We start from the raw sequence: 17,996 nt of genomic DNA, 5'->3' as shown, positions 1-17,996 counted from the left end.
GAAAGAGTGGAGTGAGAAAGGTGCAATGAGCAAGGAAAACCACAGCTGAACCCTGCCAGTGTTTCCACTGAAGAGGGCTGTAAATTCTTAGCAGTAGGGTTGAGTAGGAAGAGACAATGATCAGAAAGGACCCACAACAGGAGTGGGTATGGAAAATCTTTCATCTGCATTTATGATACCAGCGTGTTGAACTGACCTGATCAGGTATCTTGGACTGCTTGCCTGATGTTTTGACCAACAGGATCTTACTCCTGAGGCTGGATTGTATCCTAGCTTATATAATTTTCAAACATGGTTCCTGTGCATAAGGAATCCTTTACTTTAGCTTCTTGCTTCCCAGAGCAAGTGCAGGGCTGTGCTGAGCTGAGCCTCTTGGCTACTTCAGCTTCCAGAGCTGCAGCTGTGCAGCTGTGATTGCATTGTGTAATGCTGAATCTTTGATTCTACAGATGAGTGTTTTTCATTTAATGATTTTCTGTTTCTTGTCTTTAAGCTACAATGGTGACATCGAGCCACCACCATTTCCTCCAGCAAGAGCCCATTGGATTAGAGCCATTAACAAAGTTCGTCTGCAGCTTCAGGAGGTAGGATGGAGTATTGCTTCACTCCTTCTCTTTGCTACTTGGGTTTTAGATCTTTAGCTGAAGGTTTCATTTCTTCTTCCTTGTAAAGCACCTCTTGTAGTTTCAATATTTTGCAGACAAAACGTAATCAAATGTATAAGACTGCAGCATGTACTGATGGTTTTAGAGCTATCTAATTCTACCAAACATTTTTGAACATTACTGTATGGAACTGAGGATTAATATCAGAAAATAGGCAGTAGCAGAGAAATTAGCTCTGAATTTGTAAATAGTAACAATAATGTCTGGGACTAAATGGTTTGTGTTAAACTGTTCAAAATTAAGACTTTTTGTCAAGGCAACTCGATAGCTTGTTAGCATAGTAGGAGGCATCGATATTATTTGTCGTGTGAAAATGTTCCTTGGGAAACTTTACATCAAATATTTTTATATATACTAATTGAAAGTGGGTATATAATTAGTCTTGGTATTTCCATCTCATGAAAGTAAGATTTTAAAAATAAATAATCTTGATTTGGGAAGTCAAAAGTAAAAAGGTGGTGACATTTTTTTCAACAGTATAAACAGTCTTGTTTTAGAAAACAGCGATTAAGACCCAAAAAGTTGTGGGGTTTTTTTCTCAAAAGAAATCTTATGCTTTCATCCATCTGTATGTCCATAGAAAGATAACATATGGTGTTCATATTCTTATAGATGATAAACTGTTGCCTACTTCCCAAAGTGCAGAGTTAATATATTTTATTTAGAAATACTGCATTCTTCTATAGTGCTCTTGTTTTTTTTTTTTAATAAGAAATTATCTTACAGTATCTGTCTATCAGTAGAACATTTCTTTCTCTTCTGGATTTTTTTCAGATTTTTAGGAAAAATTATGGTTTTCTCATGTGTGTGTCTTCGGAGGCATCTGAAGTGCCATAGCAGAAACTGTTTTTCCCTTGGCTCATCTGGGTTGTAAATTCTTTTCCATCTGAAAATTACTGTGTTGCTTAACTTCTGAGCAGAAGGGATTCAGGTGAAAACTGTCATTATGACATGGAAAATGAAATTTAAGAGCACTGCTAATATCTAAGAAGAAAACTTCTGTTGTGGTTTTGTGGAACGTGCAAGCAAAACAGTGTCAGTGCCTTATGGAAAACAAGTGCACAAACATACTGGAAGGGGCAAGAGATTCAGTGATACCTCTCCCTGGATATCTCTCTTTCTTTTTTCTGTAAGAGTATAAGGGGGTTCAGCATCAATCTTTGTGTTTCTGCTGAATTGGAAAGAAGACAGGCAACATGACTGTTGCAGAAGACTGGTTTAGTTATGATAGCAGAATGTCATGGTTTTTTATTTGCCTTGACCACTCCCAACAACTATTGATCCGAAATTCCCTTAAAAAAAGCTTTCCAGAAGCCATGTGCAGCCTTCTGTAGTGTGAGGTGTCCCTTCCAGTCTTCACTGTTCTAAGATTCTAAGCCTGCTCCAGGGTTTAGCTGTCTTTACTGTTCAAAGGCTTTTCCTAACCTCTGCTGTAGATCTCTCTTATGCTGCAAAAATAAATTTCTCATGATTAGGACAAGGAGTAAAGGAGAAGAACCAATTCCCTTACTCTCTGCAGTACTGAAGGGCTGCTGCAAAGAGGGGTGGAAATGCCCTCCTCCTTCTTCTCACATTCACTAAGTGACCTGTTTTCTTTTAACCTTTTCTTGTGAAGTTTTGTTTTACATGCTCTTTAATCAGTCTTTTTTCCTTTCTTCTTTCTTTGCTTTCCCTTAATTGCAGTTTCCAAAGCTGAATGTAGAAACCCAGCTAAGAGCCTGACCATGTTCCCTACAGTGCAATGAAGCCTTTGTTCTTTAAGCTGTGATCCTGCTATCCCAAGATATGATATCCTGCTGTGATGATGCCTTTTTATCGCACACTAACACTGATACATAGATAGCCTCTTACCCTTTCCAGAGCTGAAGTTCTTTCTGAAAAAGTGATTTATCAGCTGTTCTCTAGCTTAACCTGTGTTGGATTACAGCTAAATATAGCTTTGCACTTGGAATTGTTGGGTTTGTTGGTTGTTTTTTTTTTCATTCCTTAAGCACATTGCTGTCTATCTCTTCCTTTTGTGCCTACAAAATCTTCAAGTTGTATGTGAAAAAGTTTTGTAGTACCCAAGCTGCCAGGCACTCTGCTACCAAAGCTACCCGGGGGGCTCAAATTGATACGTTCTTTGAGTTTGGCTACCCTGAGTACAATTTTCTCAAGTGTGTTTGCATCTATTATAGCAGTTTCATCTGAACCTCAGGATATAAAACTTCTACTGTTCTTCTCCTATCCCTAAGACTAATTTACCTTGTCTTAGAAGGAAGTTAAATGCATTTGACACAGTTATACTCCTGATGAAAACATGCTCACTGTTATTTCTCTCCTTTTTATGTTCTAGAAGATTTGCAAATAATTTGATTATTTGTTCCAGTCTCAGCTCCCAGGAGGGGAGGGAAAAAGTCAAGTTAGTGCTTTCACAGTTATCCAAGTCCTCCTTTTCCTATTTTTTAAGCATAAATGCTTGCTTTGCCCTTTTCCTATCTTCAAGTACATCGCTTGTTTTTTCTAGTTTTCAGTGCTTTGTGATTATCAGTGTTGCAACCTAGAATCTGAGGATGAAGATTGACCATAGCCATCTGACTTAGAAATAACTACCTTTTCAGTTTGCTTTCATTTTTTTCCTTTGCTGAAGCCTGTTCTTGTAACTTGTTAAACTTCTTTCTTTTTTGTTTTTTTCTTAAGAGCAGTATTAATTCTGTCAGCTGCTTGACTGCAGTTGTCCCTGTCAATGAAGACCTGAAGCAATTAGGGCGCCCTCAAATGTGTGTAGCAACTGTGTTTTTTTTGTTGCATTGTGTGTTCACTGCTAGGTGTTGAGTTTTGTGCTTCAGCCTTCTCATTTCTTTTCTATACAGTCATGCTTGTCCTCAAAAACTTCATCAAGAAGGTATCTTGTAGTTGAAGGTTCAAGCCCCCTGAAGTGCTTGTGATTTTTTTTTTTTTGACAGTTCTCTCATTGAATGTCCTCTCCTTCCCCTTCAGTGGGGTAGCTTGTGATTTTAGTCTGTTAATGCCATTTCATTAGCCATTAATAGCTTCCTGAACTCGTGGTCCTCTGGGCCTGCTTCTCATGAACTCTAATGATTTTCTGAGTTTTTATTAGTTTGTGTTCTTGAATTACATAGTATTTTTCTAGCTTATGCAATTCCTATCCTTCCAAGATACCAGGAGGACCATCAGTTTTCTCAGATGCATTGCATCCTCATTTCTCTTTGTACTTTTGCTCACATCCAGAAGAACATCTATGCTAATTGCTTTCTGCGCCTTATGCATCAGCATCAGGATACTCCTGGAGAAGTCAGTGATGCCAACACAGACTATCCAAATACATATCAGAATTTGGAAGGTCCCTGTGATGATAGTCTAAGCAGGTGATTCTGTTGTTAGAAAATATCATGTCTCATTTCTCCAATTACCCCATTAACATCTTCCCCACTTTTTTCATTACCTAGAAGCTTTCAAGAGGACTGTCCTCCTCTTACGTTCTAATGAGTAGCACAAATGCTTATGTCCTTAATGTCTGAAGTGATGCCTCCAGCTCTTTTCAAAGTTTCCCTTCATCAATGCACAATATAATTTCATTAATAAACATGGAGCTCCACCTCACTTATCTGAGCTACTGAATCCCTTTCACAGACTACTGAAATGGTTCTTATGACTCTTAATTGTTAATGATTTGGCTGAAAATTTTAAGAAAGAAAAGAAAAAGGGAAAGAAAAAAGACACCCAACAAGTTTCCATATGTGATGTGATTATAAATCCCCTGAGCAATTCAGCCTCCTACCTGGAAAGAGATTAATATTCATGTGAATAATATACGTGCATCCTACAGCACTGTGAGTCAGAAATGTAGTATTTTAATTAAGATTTGACAGTTATAAAATGGCACAGAACTTTGTAACTGTGTGTGTTAAAAAAAGCTTTGTGGTAGCATGCACAGCTTTTTCTTTACTTCTGCTGTTTTCTTTGTTCTCTTTCTGTGTTTGTGAAGAGGAAACTTAATTATGACTGAATTAAACTAGGGTTTTCAGCTGGGAGAGGAATGACTCAATAATTCTCACCTTCACGCTTAGAACATTGTCTACAAAGATGGATTAATTGATAACTTGTCTGCTGCAGTCCCTCTGTGTGAGCTTCTTTAGCAGCAGAAGAACACACACAGCTAATTCCTTCTTCAACTTGCAGCCCTCCTAGCTAAAATAGCCTTCAGCCAGGGACATGGCTGTGTGACTTTTAAAGTTACACTACTTTGAATCTCAGTTTTCTATAACACAGAAGAACTGGTGGACTAGAGAACAAAAATTCAGTCAAATCATCAAATTACCTTTCTAACCAATTCTTTCCAGTGTGTTTTGAGTATTACAAGAGAGTGTGGGGTCTGAGATTTTTATCCACTTAAATTGAGTTTCCTTATGGGGAAAAAACCCTTATTCATTATTTTTCTCTTACATCAGAAGATTAAATACATCAATTTACTCTTTTTCACTTAAAACCCAAAGTCATTGCGGCAGTGTTTTATCTTTTTTCTTCTTCTTGATGCCATTTTATACCAATTATTTTTACTTTATTATTTATCTTTTTCTGTTACGTGTCTGTTCTTTTTGACTGTTATGTAATCTGGATCACATGCTGAGAGGACAGAGGTAGTTCATGACATTGTTATTCTGAAATACGGTAAGCATCTGCAGCTTTGTACTAAATTAGTGTACTCCTCTAGTCTTACAAGTACCAAATCAGCTTGTAGCTTCAGTCTTACTTTCCCATGCCCCATAGTAATACACTCAATACTTCTGATCCAGTGCTTGCAAATATTTAAGAACCATCAGGGTCTCACTTTTTAAATCCTTGGTTGAGGGAAGGTGCTTTTGGAGTATGAAGCCCTAATTCTGTTTTGAGAAAGGAAGCTGTAGGTGTAAACCACCACTGTTCCCTCCTTATGTAGCTGTGGAGTGCCCTGCAGAGTCCTTGATGGGCTTTGCCAATTCCACTGTTAGTGAGGAGACCAGCAAGGCACCAACGGATGCAGTTTTAGTTGCTAGTTAGTTGTAAGCTGCCTGCCTGCCCACAGTCCCCACATGTGAATCCAGGCCCTCTGATCAGTAAAAGCACATCCTGTACACCAGCCTGGGTGGCCAGTGGGGGACATGCCTGCTTTGAGCTACTCACTGAAAGATTAGAAACTGCCCCTTTCCACCTCTCACGATCTGTGCAGTCCACACAGTAGTTTACTTTGGGCATTTTACTTCCTGCAAGCTTTGTTGCCTAGGTGCCTTTTTATCAGTCCCGTGAAGATGAGTAAGCTCTGCATTTTCAAAGCCTCCCACACAGTGGCAAAGCAGCAAACTGAAGCACTGTGACTCTAGAGTTGCTAGAAACTTCTCTTAATACAGAAAAACTAGCTCTCTTGTTACATGTTTTCCTTCTTATCTACCTGTTGCTTTTATGAAGGTTATTTTTAATCTCCACCAAAGTACCAGTGTTGCTGATCAAATGTCCAAGGGATCAAGGCTGGTGGGGATCTGTAGAACACCCTTGTGCTCATGAAATTGTTGTTCCTGCACTGGAGAAGAGAGCAGGTCAGTGTAGGAAAGGTGTCATCCAAGGGTCACTGCCAGCTGTAGTGCAGAGGCTGTTGTCAGGTTGCTGTGCTCACAGTGGCAGTCAAATGCATCCTGCATTCCTTATCTAGAACATCCATATGCAGCTTTCAGATCCCTTAGGGATTAAACAACAGTAATTATTTAGAAAGTATTTAAATACAAATGCAGTGCAGGTGTTCTGTTGTCTCCCCATGCCACAGTCTTACTTCCTGCTGCTGCATCTGAGTTTGCAGACTAGCAAGTCTTGTGGGGCTCCCCAAGGCCCTTCATGGCTTTTCCAGGGAAGCTTTTTGTGTGGGGTGATTCCCCAGTGTTTGAACAATCTGTGCCTGTTTCTGCTCTTGTTGCCTCTCTGCCAGGGAAGGTTCAGCTAACACGCTGTACTCAGAGGAGTAAATGCTGCTTTCATTTCAGACTGTCTTAAATACGATATCAGCATACTTGGATCTGTTTGGAATAAAATACGTGTTTATGTATCTTTACTGAAATTCCCTGAGACCTGCTATCATTTTAAAAGCTGCTCTACACTGAATTTTAACTGTTATGATATAGCAAAGAGATCATTATTTGTGTGTACCCACAAGAAAATAGTGTTGTGCCTTCATTAGCTGCTGCTATGATCTTTGAATAGTGTTTTGATAACCTTATCTCATGCAAAAATGAGCAAACTTGCCCTTCCTAGAGTTGTTATGCTAAAATTAAGATAAATGCTCTCTTATGAGCAATATGCTGGTCAGAAATACTTCTCATAATCACCACACCAGCTAGGAGCCTGTTCATATTGGTAAAAGAATTTTCTGCAAGCTTCTCTGAACTTGTCAGTGTACTGACACTCCACTTGTATTCATCTCTGCTAAAAAACAGTTTTGTTGTTGATGGTGTGTATTCCCCAGCACACAGGACACCTGTCGTCTTCACTGACTACCAAGTTTCACCATACCTTCCTGTTGCCAGCTAGAAGAATCTCAAACGAACTTGAGGAATTCTCTTAGTTGTAACAGGAGTTTGAAGCGTGCGTAGCTGCCTTTCCTGTAATGCTCTCTTAGTGTTTCACTGCAAGCCTGCTATGGGTTTGAAAGACCAGAGAAAGCCTCCATGAGGATGCAGAGAACCCTGATCATAGAATCATAGAATCATAGAATCATAGGGGTTGGAAGGGACCTTGAAAGATCACCCAGTCCAACCCAACCTGCCAGAGCAGGGTCACCCAGAGCACATCACATAGGAACGCATCCAGGTGGGTTTTGAATGTCTCCAGTGAAGGAGACTCCACAGCCTCCCTGGGCAGCCTGTTCCAGTGCTCTGTCACTCTTACAGTAAAAAATTTTTTTTCGGATATTCACCTTGAACCTCCTATGCTCCAATTTGCACCCATTACCCCTTGTCCTATCACTGGTCATCACCGAGAAAAGCTTAACTCCATCTCCCTGATACTCACCCCTTACATATTTGTAAACATTGATGAGGTCACCCCTCAGTCTCCTTTTCTCCAAGCTAAAGAGACCCAGCTCCCTCAGCCTTTCCTCATCAGGGAGATGTTCCACTCCCTTAATCATCTTTGTAGCTCTGCGCTGGACTCTTTCAAGCAGTTCCCTGTCCTTCTTGAACTGAGGGGCCCAGAACTGGACACAATACTCCAGATGTGGCCTCACCAATGCAGAATAGAGGGGGAGGAGAACCTCTCTTGACCTACTAACCACACCCTTTCTAATGCACCCCAGGATGCCATTGGCCTTCTTGGCCACAAGGGCACATTGCTGGCTCATGGTCATCCTCCTGTCTACCAGGACCCCCAGGTCTCTTTCACCTACACTACTCTCCAGCAGTTCAGCCCCCAACCTGTACTGGGACATGGTGTTGTTCTTCCCCAAATGTAAAACTCTGCACTTCCCCTTGTTGAATTTCATCATGTTTCTCCCCGCCCAACTCTCCAGCCTATCTAAGTCTCTCTGAATGGCAGCACAGCCTTCTGGTGTGTCAGCCACTCCTCCCAGCTTAGTGTCATCAGGAAACTTGCTGAGGGTACATTCTATACCCTCATCCAAGTTGTTGATGAAGATGTTGAATAGCACCGGTCCCAGTATCGACCCCTGAAGGACTCCACTAGTCACACACCTCCAACCAGATTCTGCCCCATTAACTACAACTCTCTGACTCCTTCCTTTCAACCAGTTCCTGATCCACCTCACTACCTGATCACCAAACCCATCCTTGATCAACTTATCTACAAAGATGCTGTGGGAGACCGTGTCAGATGCTTTACTGAAATCAAGATAAACCACATCTACCGCTCTACCATCATCTATCCACCTAGTAATTTCCTCATAGAAGGCTATGAGGTTAGTCAAACATGATTTACCCTTGATAAAACCATGCTGACTGCAATACATTATTTCTTTTCTGATTTCTGATACATTATTTCTTTTCATGATCTGCAGTAGCATTCAGGGCTATAGCTTTCCCTAGGTTGGTATCGTAAATTCTACAGATCTGTAAGTCAAAATGGTTACGAAGCCTCTTAATAGGAATCCAAGTGTAACTTATTTTTCTTCCAAAGTTTATTCCATTGTTTTCCTTAAGACTAAAAAGAAGATGTTTGTGCAACATGTGGCATATAGTTTACAAACATAGGTTGTTCCATAATCACATGCATCTCTTAGTTTGTGCCAGCACTGCACATTAATAAGTGCAAGCAATATATTTTGGCTGAAGAGTGTGTGTCTGTCCTCTGACTTGTAAGACCATAAAGGCAGTACTGGGATGCATGTGGATAGTCTGCTGTTATATTTTTATAATTTTTTATTTATTTATTTTTTAACATGAAATACTTTGTGTTTGACTTCTGAAGTAATGCTGGACGGAAAGCAGCTGCTGCTTTTGTGAAGTGGGGGTGGGGGGGAGAGTTTGGGGTGCAATAGATTTTCTGGTTTTGACTTAGAATAAGGGGGGAAAAGGACTCTAGTTCTTGATATAAACTGGGCAATACTGAGATTTTAATCTAGGTTTCCCATGGTTTAGGAAAGCACATTGACTGCTAAGCTGTAACACTCTTCTAGGGAGTGGCTCTTCGCAGCTCCTTCCCCTGTTTGAATGTCTTAGACCAGAGTAATATTCCTGTTCAAATTCACTACGGTTCTGTGAAACAGATTTTAATTCTAACATATTGATGTTTTCTGAAGGAAAAGGTGTTATTCACCTCCCTTCTCTCCATGGGAATTGTACCTCTCCTGATCAGAGAGCAAGATGTGCATAGCAGCAGGGGGCTGGCAAGGAAGATGCATGACTTTGTTTTGTGCAGCTTCTAGGTTCCAAATTGGACTATGTACCCAGAATTGCTGCCTTTTTGTCTCTAGCATAATTTCTCTTAGACAATCTGGTCATGGCAATTTCAGTGTTTGTTATCTCCAGAAGTGAGTTGCGAGTTGCAGGGCGAAGGGACTATCCATGTGCACAGACCACCTCTGAACTGGAATGAACTCCAGCAAGCTGTTTTCCCCTGCCTTGTGTTGCCCAGTTTCCATTCACAGTTGTACCAAAACTTTTCAAATACTTGTTGAGCAAGTGCTTTTGTTTTCCCAGGCCCTTTGGCAGCAATTGCCTGAAGCTTTCAGGAAAAGTGGAATCCAGATCTGTTTTGAGTGTTGACCAAGGCCTCTAAGTAGTATCTACTAAAGGCTGTAGAAGAATAGTAAAAATGTTGGAGTTGAGGCTACTGTTGCCACCTTACGCAAAACTGCCCTCTTAGCACATTGTTTTGGGGATGTAATGGCAGAAAGTTACAGCACTGGATTCTGTTATTAGAGGCTTGTGTCTGATGTGGGCTGTGGTGCAGAAACTTGAAGTGCCTGGCTGCCTCAAGATGTCACCACGCTAAGTGCTGATCAGTAGAAACGGCTTCTTCTAGCATGGGAGTAAGTCAGTTCCTCCTGCTCAGAATAGGGGTGCAATGGGAGATGTGGGTGGGGGGACTCCTACCTGCCACATACACAGCCCTTTAAAAATAGCATTTGCTGTTGGGAGAGCCAGACTTAGCACTCTTATTTTTAAGGCTCTGTGTGGGAGGAGGGGATATTTCCCAGTGTTTTGTGTTACTGAAGCAATCTGTACAAGAAACGCTGCACTGGAGAGATCACAGTGGGCTTTATGAGCTAACCAACAGTGGCTGAGAGTGTCATAAATGAAGTGTTAACTATTTGTGCAATGTTAGCAAGCAGTTTGAATGTCATGACTTCACAGAAAAAGGCATGAGGTCAGAAAAAGGGGTTTGGTGCATCAAAATGTTGTATTTTAGTATTGGTTTGCTTTCACTTGTTTCTTATTCTCCAAGCTGCATGGTTACACAACTTGTTTAGATGTAGGGCAGGATTGCCTTGCATGCTTCTGAGCTAATTGTTGGAGTTATTTAAGGATTGTTGTAGCTGGAGTCTTCCAGTACTGTGCATCTGGATTTAAGTAAGATGATTGCTCCTTCCACCTTGTTCCCCATTGTAAAAGTGGCATTTGGAAGTCAAAATGCTGTTAATGTGTAATGTAATGCCTAAAGAAAGCATGACTCCAGTTCTGGCTGGTTCTACATAGTTTGTAAAATAGGGTAGCATTTTTATTTTTTGCACATTTTAATGTCAATGATTTATTGAATTCAAGCCACTTGATAGTCTTGTTTTACAGAAAATGAGCACTGTCTTTTAGGAGGTATTTCTTGCCAGGTGATATGAGAACTTTCTTTGCATCCAGACTCACTCTTGGAAACCAAACGGGATTTTTAAGTCATATTATGGCCATGAGGAAGTCATGTGCTGTCTGCTCATATTTAAAGTCTGAATAATTTTGTGACATAGTGGAAGACTGGTCAGATGAGCCTGGATCAAAGATCTAGATCAAGCTGTGTGTTCATTTCCATTGCTGTGAAAGTTATTCACTGGAACTTTCAAAGAGGGCTTTCTGGTGTTTCTCCTTTGTTTAATTTGAAACATTTACTTGAAAGAGGTGGGATCAGTACTTTCTCTCTTTGATTTTTGAATCTGTAAGGAAACACCTTTCCTGGCAGTCTGTGGGTGAAGTTTATGATGTGCAACCTCTGCTGAAAGTTTCTTGAGAACAGTAAGGTATTCAATATCGGTTCTGGAGGGAGCATTCCTGAACACATGGACAACTTCATCCTTTGTGTGCTGTAAAGCTACAGAAAATTGAGACATAAAGCTGGGTTAAGTCCCAAATGTAGCTTGAGATGTTCATCTGTTGCTCAAGCATGCAGGTACCAGATGCTGGAAGAGCTATGGTAACTTTGAGTGCTACTTTAATGGGGAGCTGCAAGCAGTGAGTCTTGCTGTGCAAGGTGGCTTATGCCTTCAGGCTTGCAGGTTGATGAGGCACCAGGTGAGCAGCAGTGCCATCTCTGGCCTGTTGGCGTACCATGTTAAAAAGGCACTCTTATGCACTGGACCAGGAAAGGAGAAGGAATGGCTCTTTGGAATAACTATAGGTTCATTTAGCCTACCCTTGCTAGTGTGCGAGGCTCTACAAATAGTTGGGAAAGGAAGTGGTACTGCTTCGCAAATGGGGAATTAGAAAAAACACTAATTGCATCCTGCTTTTTGCTACACTGTGACAAGACCAGCTGGGCAGTAGGTCTCATCTGCCTGTATTTCCATAATATTTCTAATATGCCATTGCAGGAAACCAGCAAACGGCTTGAAAAAGATGTGGGCTATTGCAAAAAACAGAGACTATGTTGTGGAAGTAGCATAGGGGACACTGGGATTGTCCTGGGAGGAGAGGTGCTGAGGATGTGTGAGATGAGACCAAAGAAGTGTGTCTTGGCCTAGCAGACTGAAAGCTGAGAGCGGATGTTGCTGCCATGTACTAATAAAGTAGGGGAGTAAATATTGGCAAGCTTAAAGTTATTTAAGCTAAAGGTTAATGTTAGCACAAGAACAGAAGGGTATAAGCTGGTTATGAACAAACCCAGGCTAGGAATCAAAAAATGATATTTCTAATTGTTAGTGAACAGCTTCCTAATGGGTTTCTTTGCCCTTTCTGTTTCTAATTAATCTAAAAATGGGTCTGTTTGTGAAAGCTGTTTTATGACAGTCGCCTGTGGGAGCAAAGAATAGGACTTCATCATCCAGGAAGCCTCTAAGTAGGCTGTGAGAAATGTCCATGGAACCACAGCCTTTGTAACTATTTCTCGTAGCGTAGCCTCCTTGTGTTCACACTGCCCACCCGCCTGCCTTTGCTGCTGGGCTATGCCGTATTGCAGGACCCTGTGGGTTTCAGAATGCAACAAAGGTGCTAGGAGACGTATTTGCTACTTAGGTGCTGTCACTGAAGTAAAATTGTGATAATTATATTGCAGCCCCTCTTGGATGGTGGCTTTTCTGTGTAGTTGTGCAGCAGATACTAAGGGTGCTACACTGTGAGAGGGGTTTCTTGAGGCACACTGATTATTAGTGACTCATGCCTGGTAATGAACCTCTCATAATTTTGTTTTCTGACAAGTGTTCGAGCAGTAACAATGTCAGAAAACATGGTTTAGCTTGTAAACAGGTTTGAGATGAAAAATTCCCATGAGATTTCGGTTGCTTATTTAGACAGTAAATTGTGAGTGAACCTATACTCATTAAAAGTTTTTAAAAGCTAACACTGGAAAATTGTTTTCTAGGAGAGCTTGAAAAAGTAACAGAGAGTATCAAGACAAAATTGATTATATGTACTAAAAAGGAGATAATAGAGCTATCCAACAAGAGGGGAATTTAGATTTAGCCTTGAATTCATTTATCTGTGTAGCCTCACTTTGGGCAAGGCTTTAAGTTTTTACTTGAAGTAATATATACAAAATGCAAATATTTGTATAGGAATAGAGGAAATGCAAATAGATATTGCTTTGGGTAAAAGATCAGTTTATTTTAACCATGTTTCCATTTTTATTTTTGTTAATGAGTCAGTATTCACCTTGTATTTTAGGATAACACACATTTATGACAAACTGTTACTGAGAGGCAGAGTGCTAAATTTTATTGCAATTTTTTTTTGTATTTTTATTCAGTGTGTCATGTTAGTGCAGCAGACTGAAATGCATACAAATATTTTTGTGATACCTCGTATAACAGGTACTTGAAGGTTTTGTCTAAACAAATATCCGTAGTTTGGCTGATGCATTCACTCTGAATTTTGTTATGCCTAATTTAAAGGAGTTAATTTATAGCAAGTACAACTCCCCTTCATACTTGTGTGACATGGAGACATGTTACTCATTCTAATTACATCACTCTACTTTTAGCTCACAGTAGTAATGGCTAGTTAATATACTACTGTGTACAGCTGGTAGATTCACCTCTTTTTCATCCTGTCTTTGCATCCACTTCTCTCCAGTTTCAGTGGAGGTGGGGTGGCTTCTGTGATCTGAGAGCACAGACCAGAGAGAGCAGCTACTGGAATGACCCCCTTCCATCCCTACTCAGTATTTGGGTGTGTTTGGTCCCACTGTGCTTGTCCCTCTGGTCATAGACTTGCCAAAGGTGCTAACTGACCTCTCAGTCACTTGACCTAGGTCTTCTATCTCATTAGAGCCTGGTTTGTAGAGCAATTTGCACCCCCTTGCGGAAGGTTTCTAAATCCAGTAATTTTTTTGTTCATTACTTTTTCTATCTGTCCCTCTCGATCAGGGAAGCAGGCTGGCTGGGTTTCTAGACCCATTTAATTCAGGCCCATTTGTAGAGCCTGCCAAGTGCCTTCACTGGAGGTTTGTCTGTGCTTATTAATATAGTGAGTATGTGAAGTAGCTGGATTTCATAGTGTTAGATAGGCTCTAGACATAAGTACTATGAGAAAATAAGGCTCTTCTTATCTTCAGATGACTGTCCAAACATAAAGTCTTGACCTGACTCTGCCTTGATTCTTTGCTTGCAATGAGGACTTTTTCACTTTGCAGATTTGCTATGAAAAGACCAATTAATGCTTGAAGTACTTGAGTAATATGGTGATGAGTGCAAAGCACACCCCTTAGCCCGCTGCCTGTAATGATGTAACTGCAAGTAATGGTAGGGCCTGGCTGTGATACAGTAAGTAGTGCATGTGTTTGTGCTTGGAATAACATGAAGGAAACAATATTAAATAGTTTCTTGTTCAGTGAACCGAGCAGGTCAGTGTCTCTGCTTGGTGAGAAGGGGATTTACCTCCAAGTAAAGAAGGAATAATCATACTGGGTGCTACCATATAGGATTAAGGCACCGAACTCCTATAGACAAATCCTTTTCTGTTGGACTTAGTGCCTGCAGAATGGACAAACAGTTTTGCCAGAGACCATTTACCTCCTCTCACTGTTAAGCTCAGGTAGGAAAATGTGTTCTACTGTGCTTGAACTAAGCCGTTGTGTTGTGGACAGCAGGGTTGGGATGCAGACCATCCACGGGAAGTAATGCACCTCCATCTTCTGCTACTAGAGAAGTGAACCAGAAGGAGTGATGGTACTCAGCACCAGGGTGTCAAATAGCAGGCAAAGATAACTTGCAAAGTTAAGACACATTGTGTGAAGACACATTAGCTGCTAGCAGGTGTATGCATTACTACATGATTTCCTGCCTGAGATAGGTTCTGGAATGATACGGATAAGGAGCAATAGAAACTGGGCAGTATGTGAAGAGATTAAACAGACCCTTTGTCTTCCTCAAAAGCATCCCTGAAAAATGCTTGTATTCCCTCTTATTAAAACTTTCTGGGCTAGAGGGCTTGTAGCTTCCTTAGACTATCCGTGCTCATTTATTTTCTGATGATGCAAAACTCTTAGGAGCTGTTGACTTCCTTGAGAGTAGGCAAACCCTGTAGAGAGAACTCAACAAGCTAGAGAGATGAGAAGTCACCAACCGCATGGAGTTTAACAAGGACAAGTGCTGGATTGTGCACCTGAGATGGGGCAGCCCTGGTGGTAAGTACAGCCTGGGGAGCGAGTGGCTGGAGAGCAGCGTGGCAGAGAGGGACCTGGGGGAGCTGGTTGATGGCAAACTGAAGATGAGCCAGCAGTGTGCCCTGGCAGCCAAGGGGGCCCACCGTGTCCTGGGGTGCATCAAGCACAGCATTGCCAGCTGCTCAAGGAAGGTGATTGCCCTGCTCTACTCTGCACTGCTGCTGCCTCACCTTGAGTACTGCGTGCAGTTTTGGGCACCACAGTATAAAAGGACACTAAGCTATTGGAGAGTGTCCAGAGGAGAGTCAGAGGGATGGTGAAGGGTCTGGAAAGGATGACATGGGGAGCAGCTGAGGTCACTTGTATTATTCAGCATGGAGAAGAGGAGGCTGAGGGGTGACCGCATTGCAGTCTGTGGCTTCCTCACGAGGGGAAGAGATGGGGCAAGTACTGACCTCTTCACTCTGTTACTCATGACAGAACTTGGGGAAATGGCAGGAAGCTGAATCAGGGGAGGTTTAGGTTGGATATTAGGAAAAGGTTTTTCACCCAAAGTGTGGCTGAGCACTGGAACAAACTCCCCAGGGAAGTGGTCACAGCACCAAGCCTGCCTGAGTTCAAGAAGCATTTGGATGATGATCTCAGGCACATGGTGTGATTCTTGATGTGCCCCACACAGGGACAGGATTTGGACTCAATGATCCTGATGAGTCCCTTCCAACTTAGTATATTCTATGATTTATGTTTAAAAAAAATTTCAGATGCCTAACCTAGCTTTCCACTGCTGCAAGTTAAACATATTATTTCTCTATCTGTATTTACGATAGGCTGAATAGTTTACTTCCCTCTGCTTTCCTCTACTAGTTAATGTTTGAAGGCTGTTATGTCTAGGTGAAGTCTACATTTCACAGCATCTGCAACTTTTCCTTCCTGGGTTTCTTGATCAAGAAAGCAATTACAGCTGTGTAAGTATACAGAGTATAATTTCAGGGTTTTCCACCCCAGCACATACCTCTGTGCAGATGCCTTTGCAGTGATGCTGATTAGTTAATTAGATGTGCAATTAAGACATTGATTGTAATTTTCCAATTTCATGAATTGTCAAGTCCTTACGTTTTGGATGCCATTGGTAGGGAGAGAGATGTAATTTGAAGGAGGAAGCAGCAGAGGGAGAGTTTTCTCTGCTGTAAATGCTTCCTCACTGCCTGTTGCCCTAATGTAGCCAAGCTGACTCTGTTTTAAAAGCCAGTTTAATAGTTGTTTCTGGAATGAGGGCACCCAGCTTGTAAAATTTTCAAGTTATCTGAGTTGCAGAGGGTAGCATAGACTTGCTACAAGTCCATCTTCTACTTACTGCTTAAAAATGGAGAATGACAATTCAGGTAGAGAAGGACTTCCACACTTTCAGATGGATAGCCAAAAGCCAGAGCAAGAGCTCTGGGGGCATTTAGTTGTTTTCACGAGCACATTTAAGAAAGGTTTTCTGTTTGTAATTGCTAAGGGACAAGGAGACAACATGCTACCCCAGAGCCTGTCACCTGAGACAGCTTTGCTTTTCAAGTCTGATTCTGAAGGCTGGTGTGGGCTGCGGTGAGTGGGGTTGGAACTGGCCTTTCAGCAGCTTCTGAGAAGAGTGTGGTGTCTGGGAGGTGAGTCTTGCTTGTGCCCCAGGACAGCTGGAACTTACTGGATGAGGAATAAATCAGCCTCCTCTGCGAAGCACTGGTTGCAGAGCTGATGGTATTTGGGTTTGTATCCCAAAACTCAAGAGTGCAAATATCCACGTGGAAGAAGGAATGGGGCAAGCAGGTTTAGCCTGTGTGGTTAAATGACTTTCTAACATCTCTTACAAAAGGCTTTTTGTCGTTGTTAGTGGCACTGGTGACTACAAACAAATCAAATGGAGGATTATTTTAATCTGAGTTTTTCTAACTTCATGACCAACACTACCTGGAGGATTTTGCACCTTAAAAATTTCCATGTCTGACTGGATCTGTTCAAGCCCCAGGAGGAGTTTTTGGCTGGTGTGGCAGTAGCAGCAGCTCTGGAGGGAAGGAGATGTAAGGACTCACTGCAGGCAAATCTATGGTCTCTGATGAATTCCTGCTAGATAGAGACTGGCCTAAACTGTATAGTGTGTCAAGATTCCTAGCTCTGCAAAAGCATTAGGGCTATGCTCACTTTTGTTTTCATTAAACTTATAAAAATCTAAGTCCTTGAATCTTACTACTTGACTTTGGAAATATGATTTATTCCCAGATTATATGAAAGTCTTTCCTTCTATTAGTTCAGCAATGTTCATGTTCGAGTTCAACAGACGACCTTACATTCAAATAATGTCAATACATTGTGTGTTAACTTGGAGTGTAAACATCTTTTGTATAAAGAGGGTCAGCTAGTAATTTGGTCTCAGCTCTTCACAAGTGGATTTGTGTTGCATATCTTTGGACAGTCATGATACTTTTGATCTTTGGCATTTTTTTTCAGCATGCCAGTGCCATTCTTGTTGTCTTCCTATAAACCAAATCACTGAAATTTTTAACTTATGGGAGGCAAAAGCCCTTCTCCAGGATAAAGAAATTTAGGGCAAGATTGTTTTCTTTCTTTCTTTTCTTGAAGTGCTTCAAGGCCAGTTTCTGGCTGTTACCAGTTTCCAAGGTGTTTGGTGTGCTGTAGAAGGTGACTGTGCCTTTGTTCCCTTCTGAGGTTGCAGTTTACCCTGGCACCTTACCTTATGCCTTTCCTAAGGGGAGAAGGAAGAATCAGTGCTTTGCATGACACCTTGCTTGAATAAACTTCTTTCATGTGAAAGCAGTGTCTTAAGTGTATGTT

At 41.3% G+C, this 17,996-nt stretch overlaps 1 protein-coding gene across 1 annotated transcript in view; it reads left to right on the top strand.

Annotated features, from left to right (window-relative positions):
* UNC13B (unc-13 homolog B (C. elegans)) overlaps positions 1-17,996 on the top strand; it is a gene marked incomplete at its 5' end in the record, with an annotated part of 192,386 nt that overhangs the window by 55,819 nt on the left and 118,571 nt on the right. Inside the window, one exon of the mRNA XM_010003047.1 lies at positions 494-584. Coding sequence (XP_010001349.1) covers positions 494-584 — 91 coding nt within the window. The remainder of the gene's footprint in view (positions 1-493; positions 585-17,996) is intronic.

This window comes from Chaetura pelagica, unplaced genomic scaffold, assembly GCF_000747805.2.
Source record: "Chaetura pelagica isolate M959 unplaced genomic scaffold, ChaPel_1.0 scaffold758, whole genome shotgun sequence".
Taxonomy (NCBI): Eukaryota; Metazoa; Chordata; class Aves; order Apodiformes; family Apodidae; genus Chaetura; species Chaetura pelagica.
Note: the sequence above shows the minus strand (reverse complement) of the source record. Positions and strands in the feature narration are given on the sequence as shown.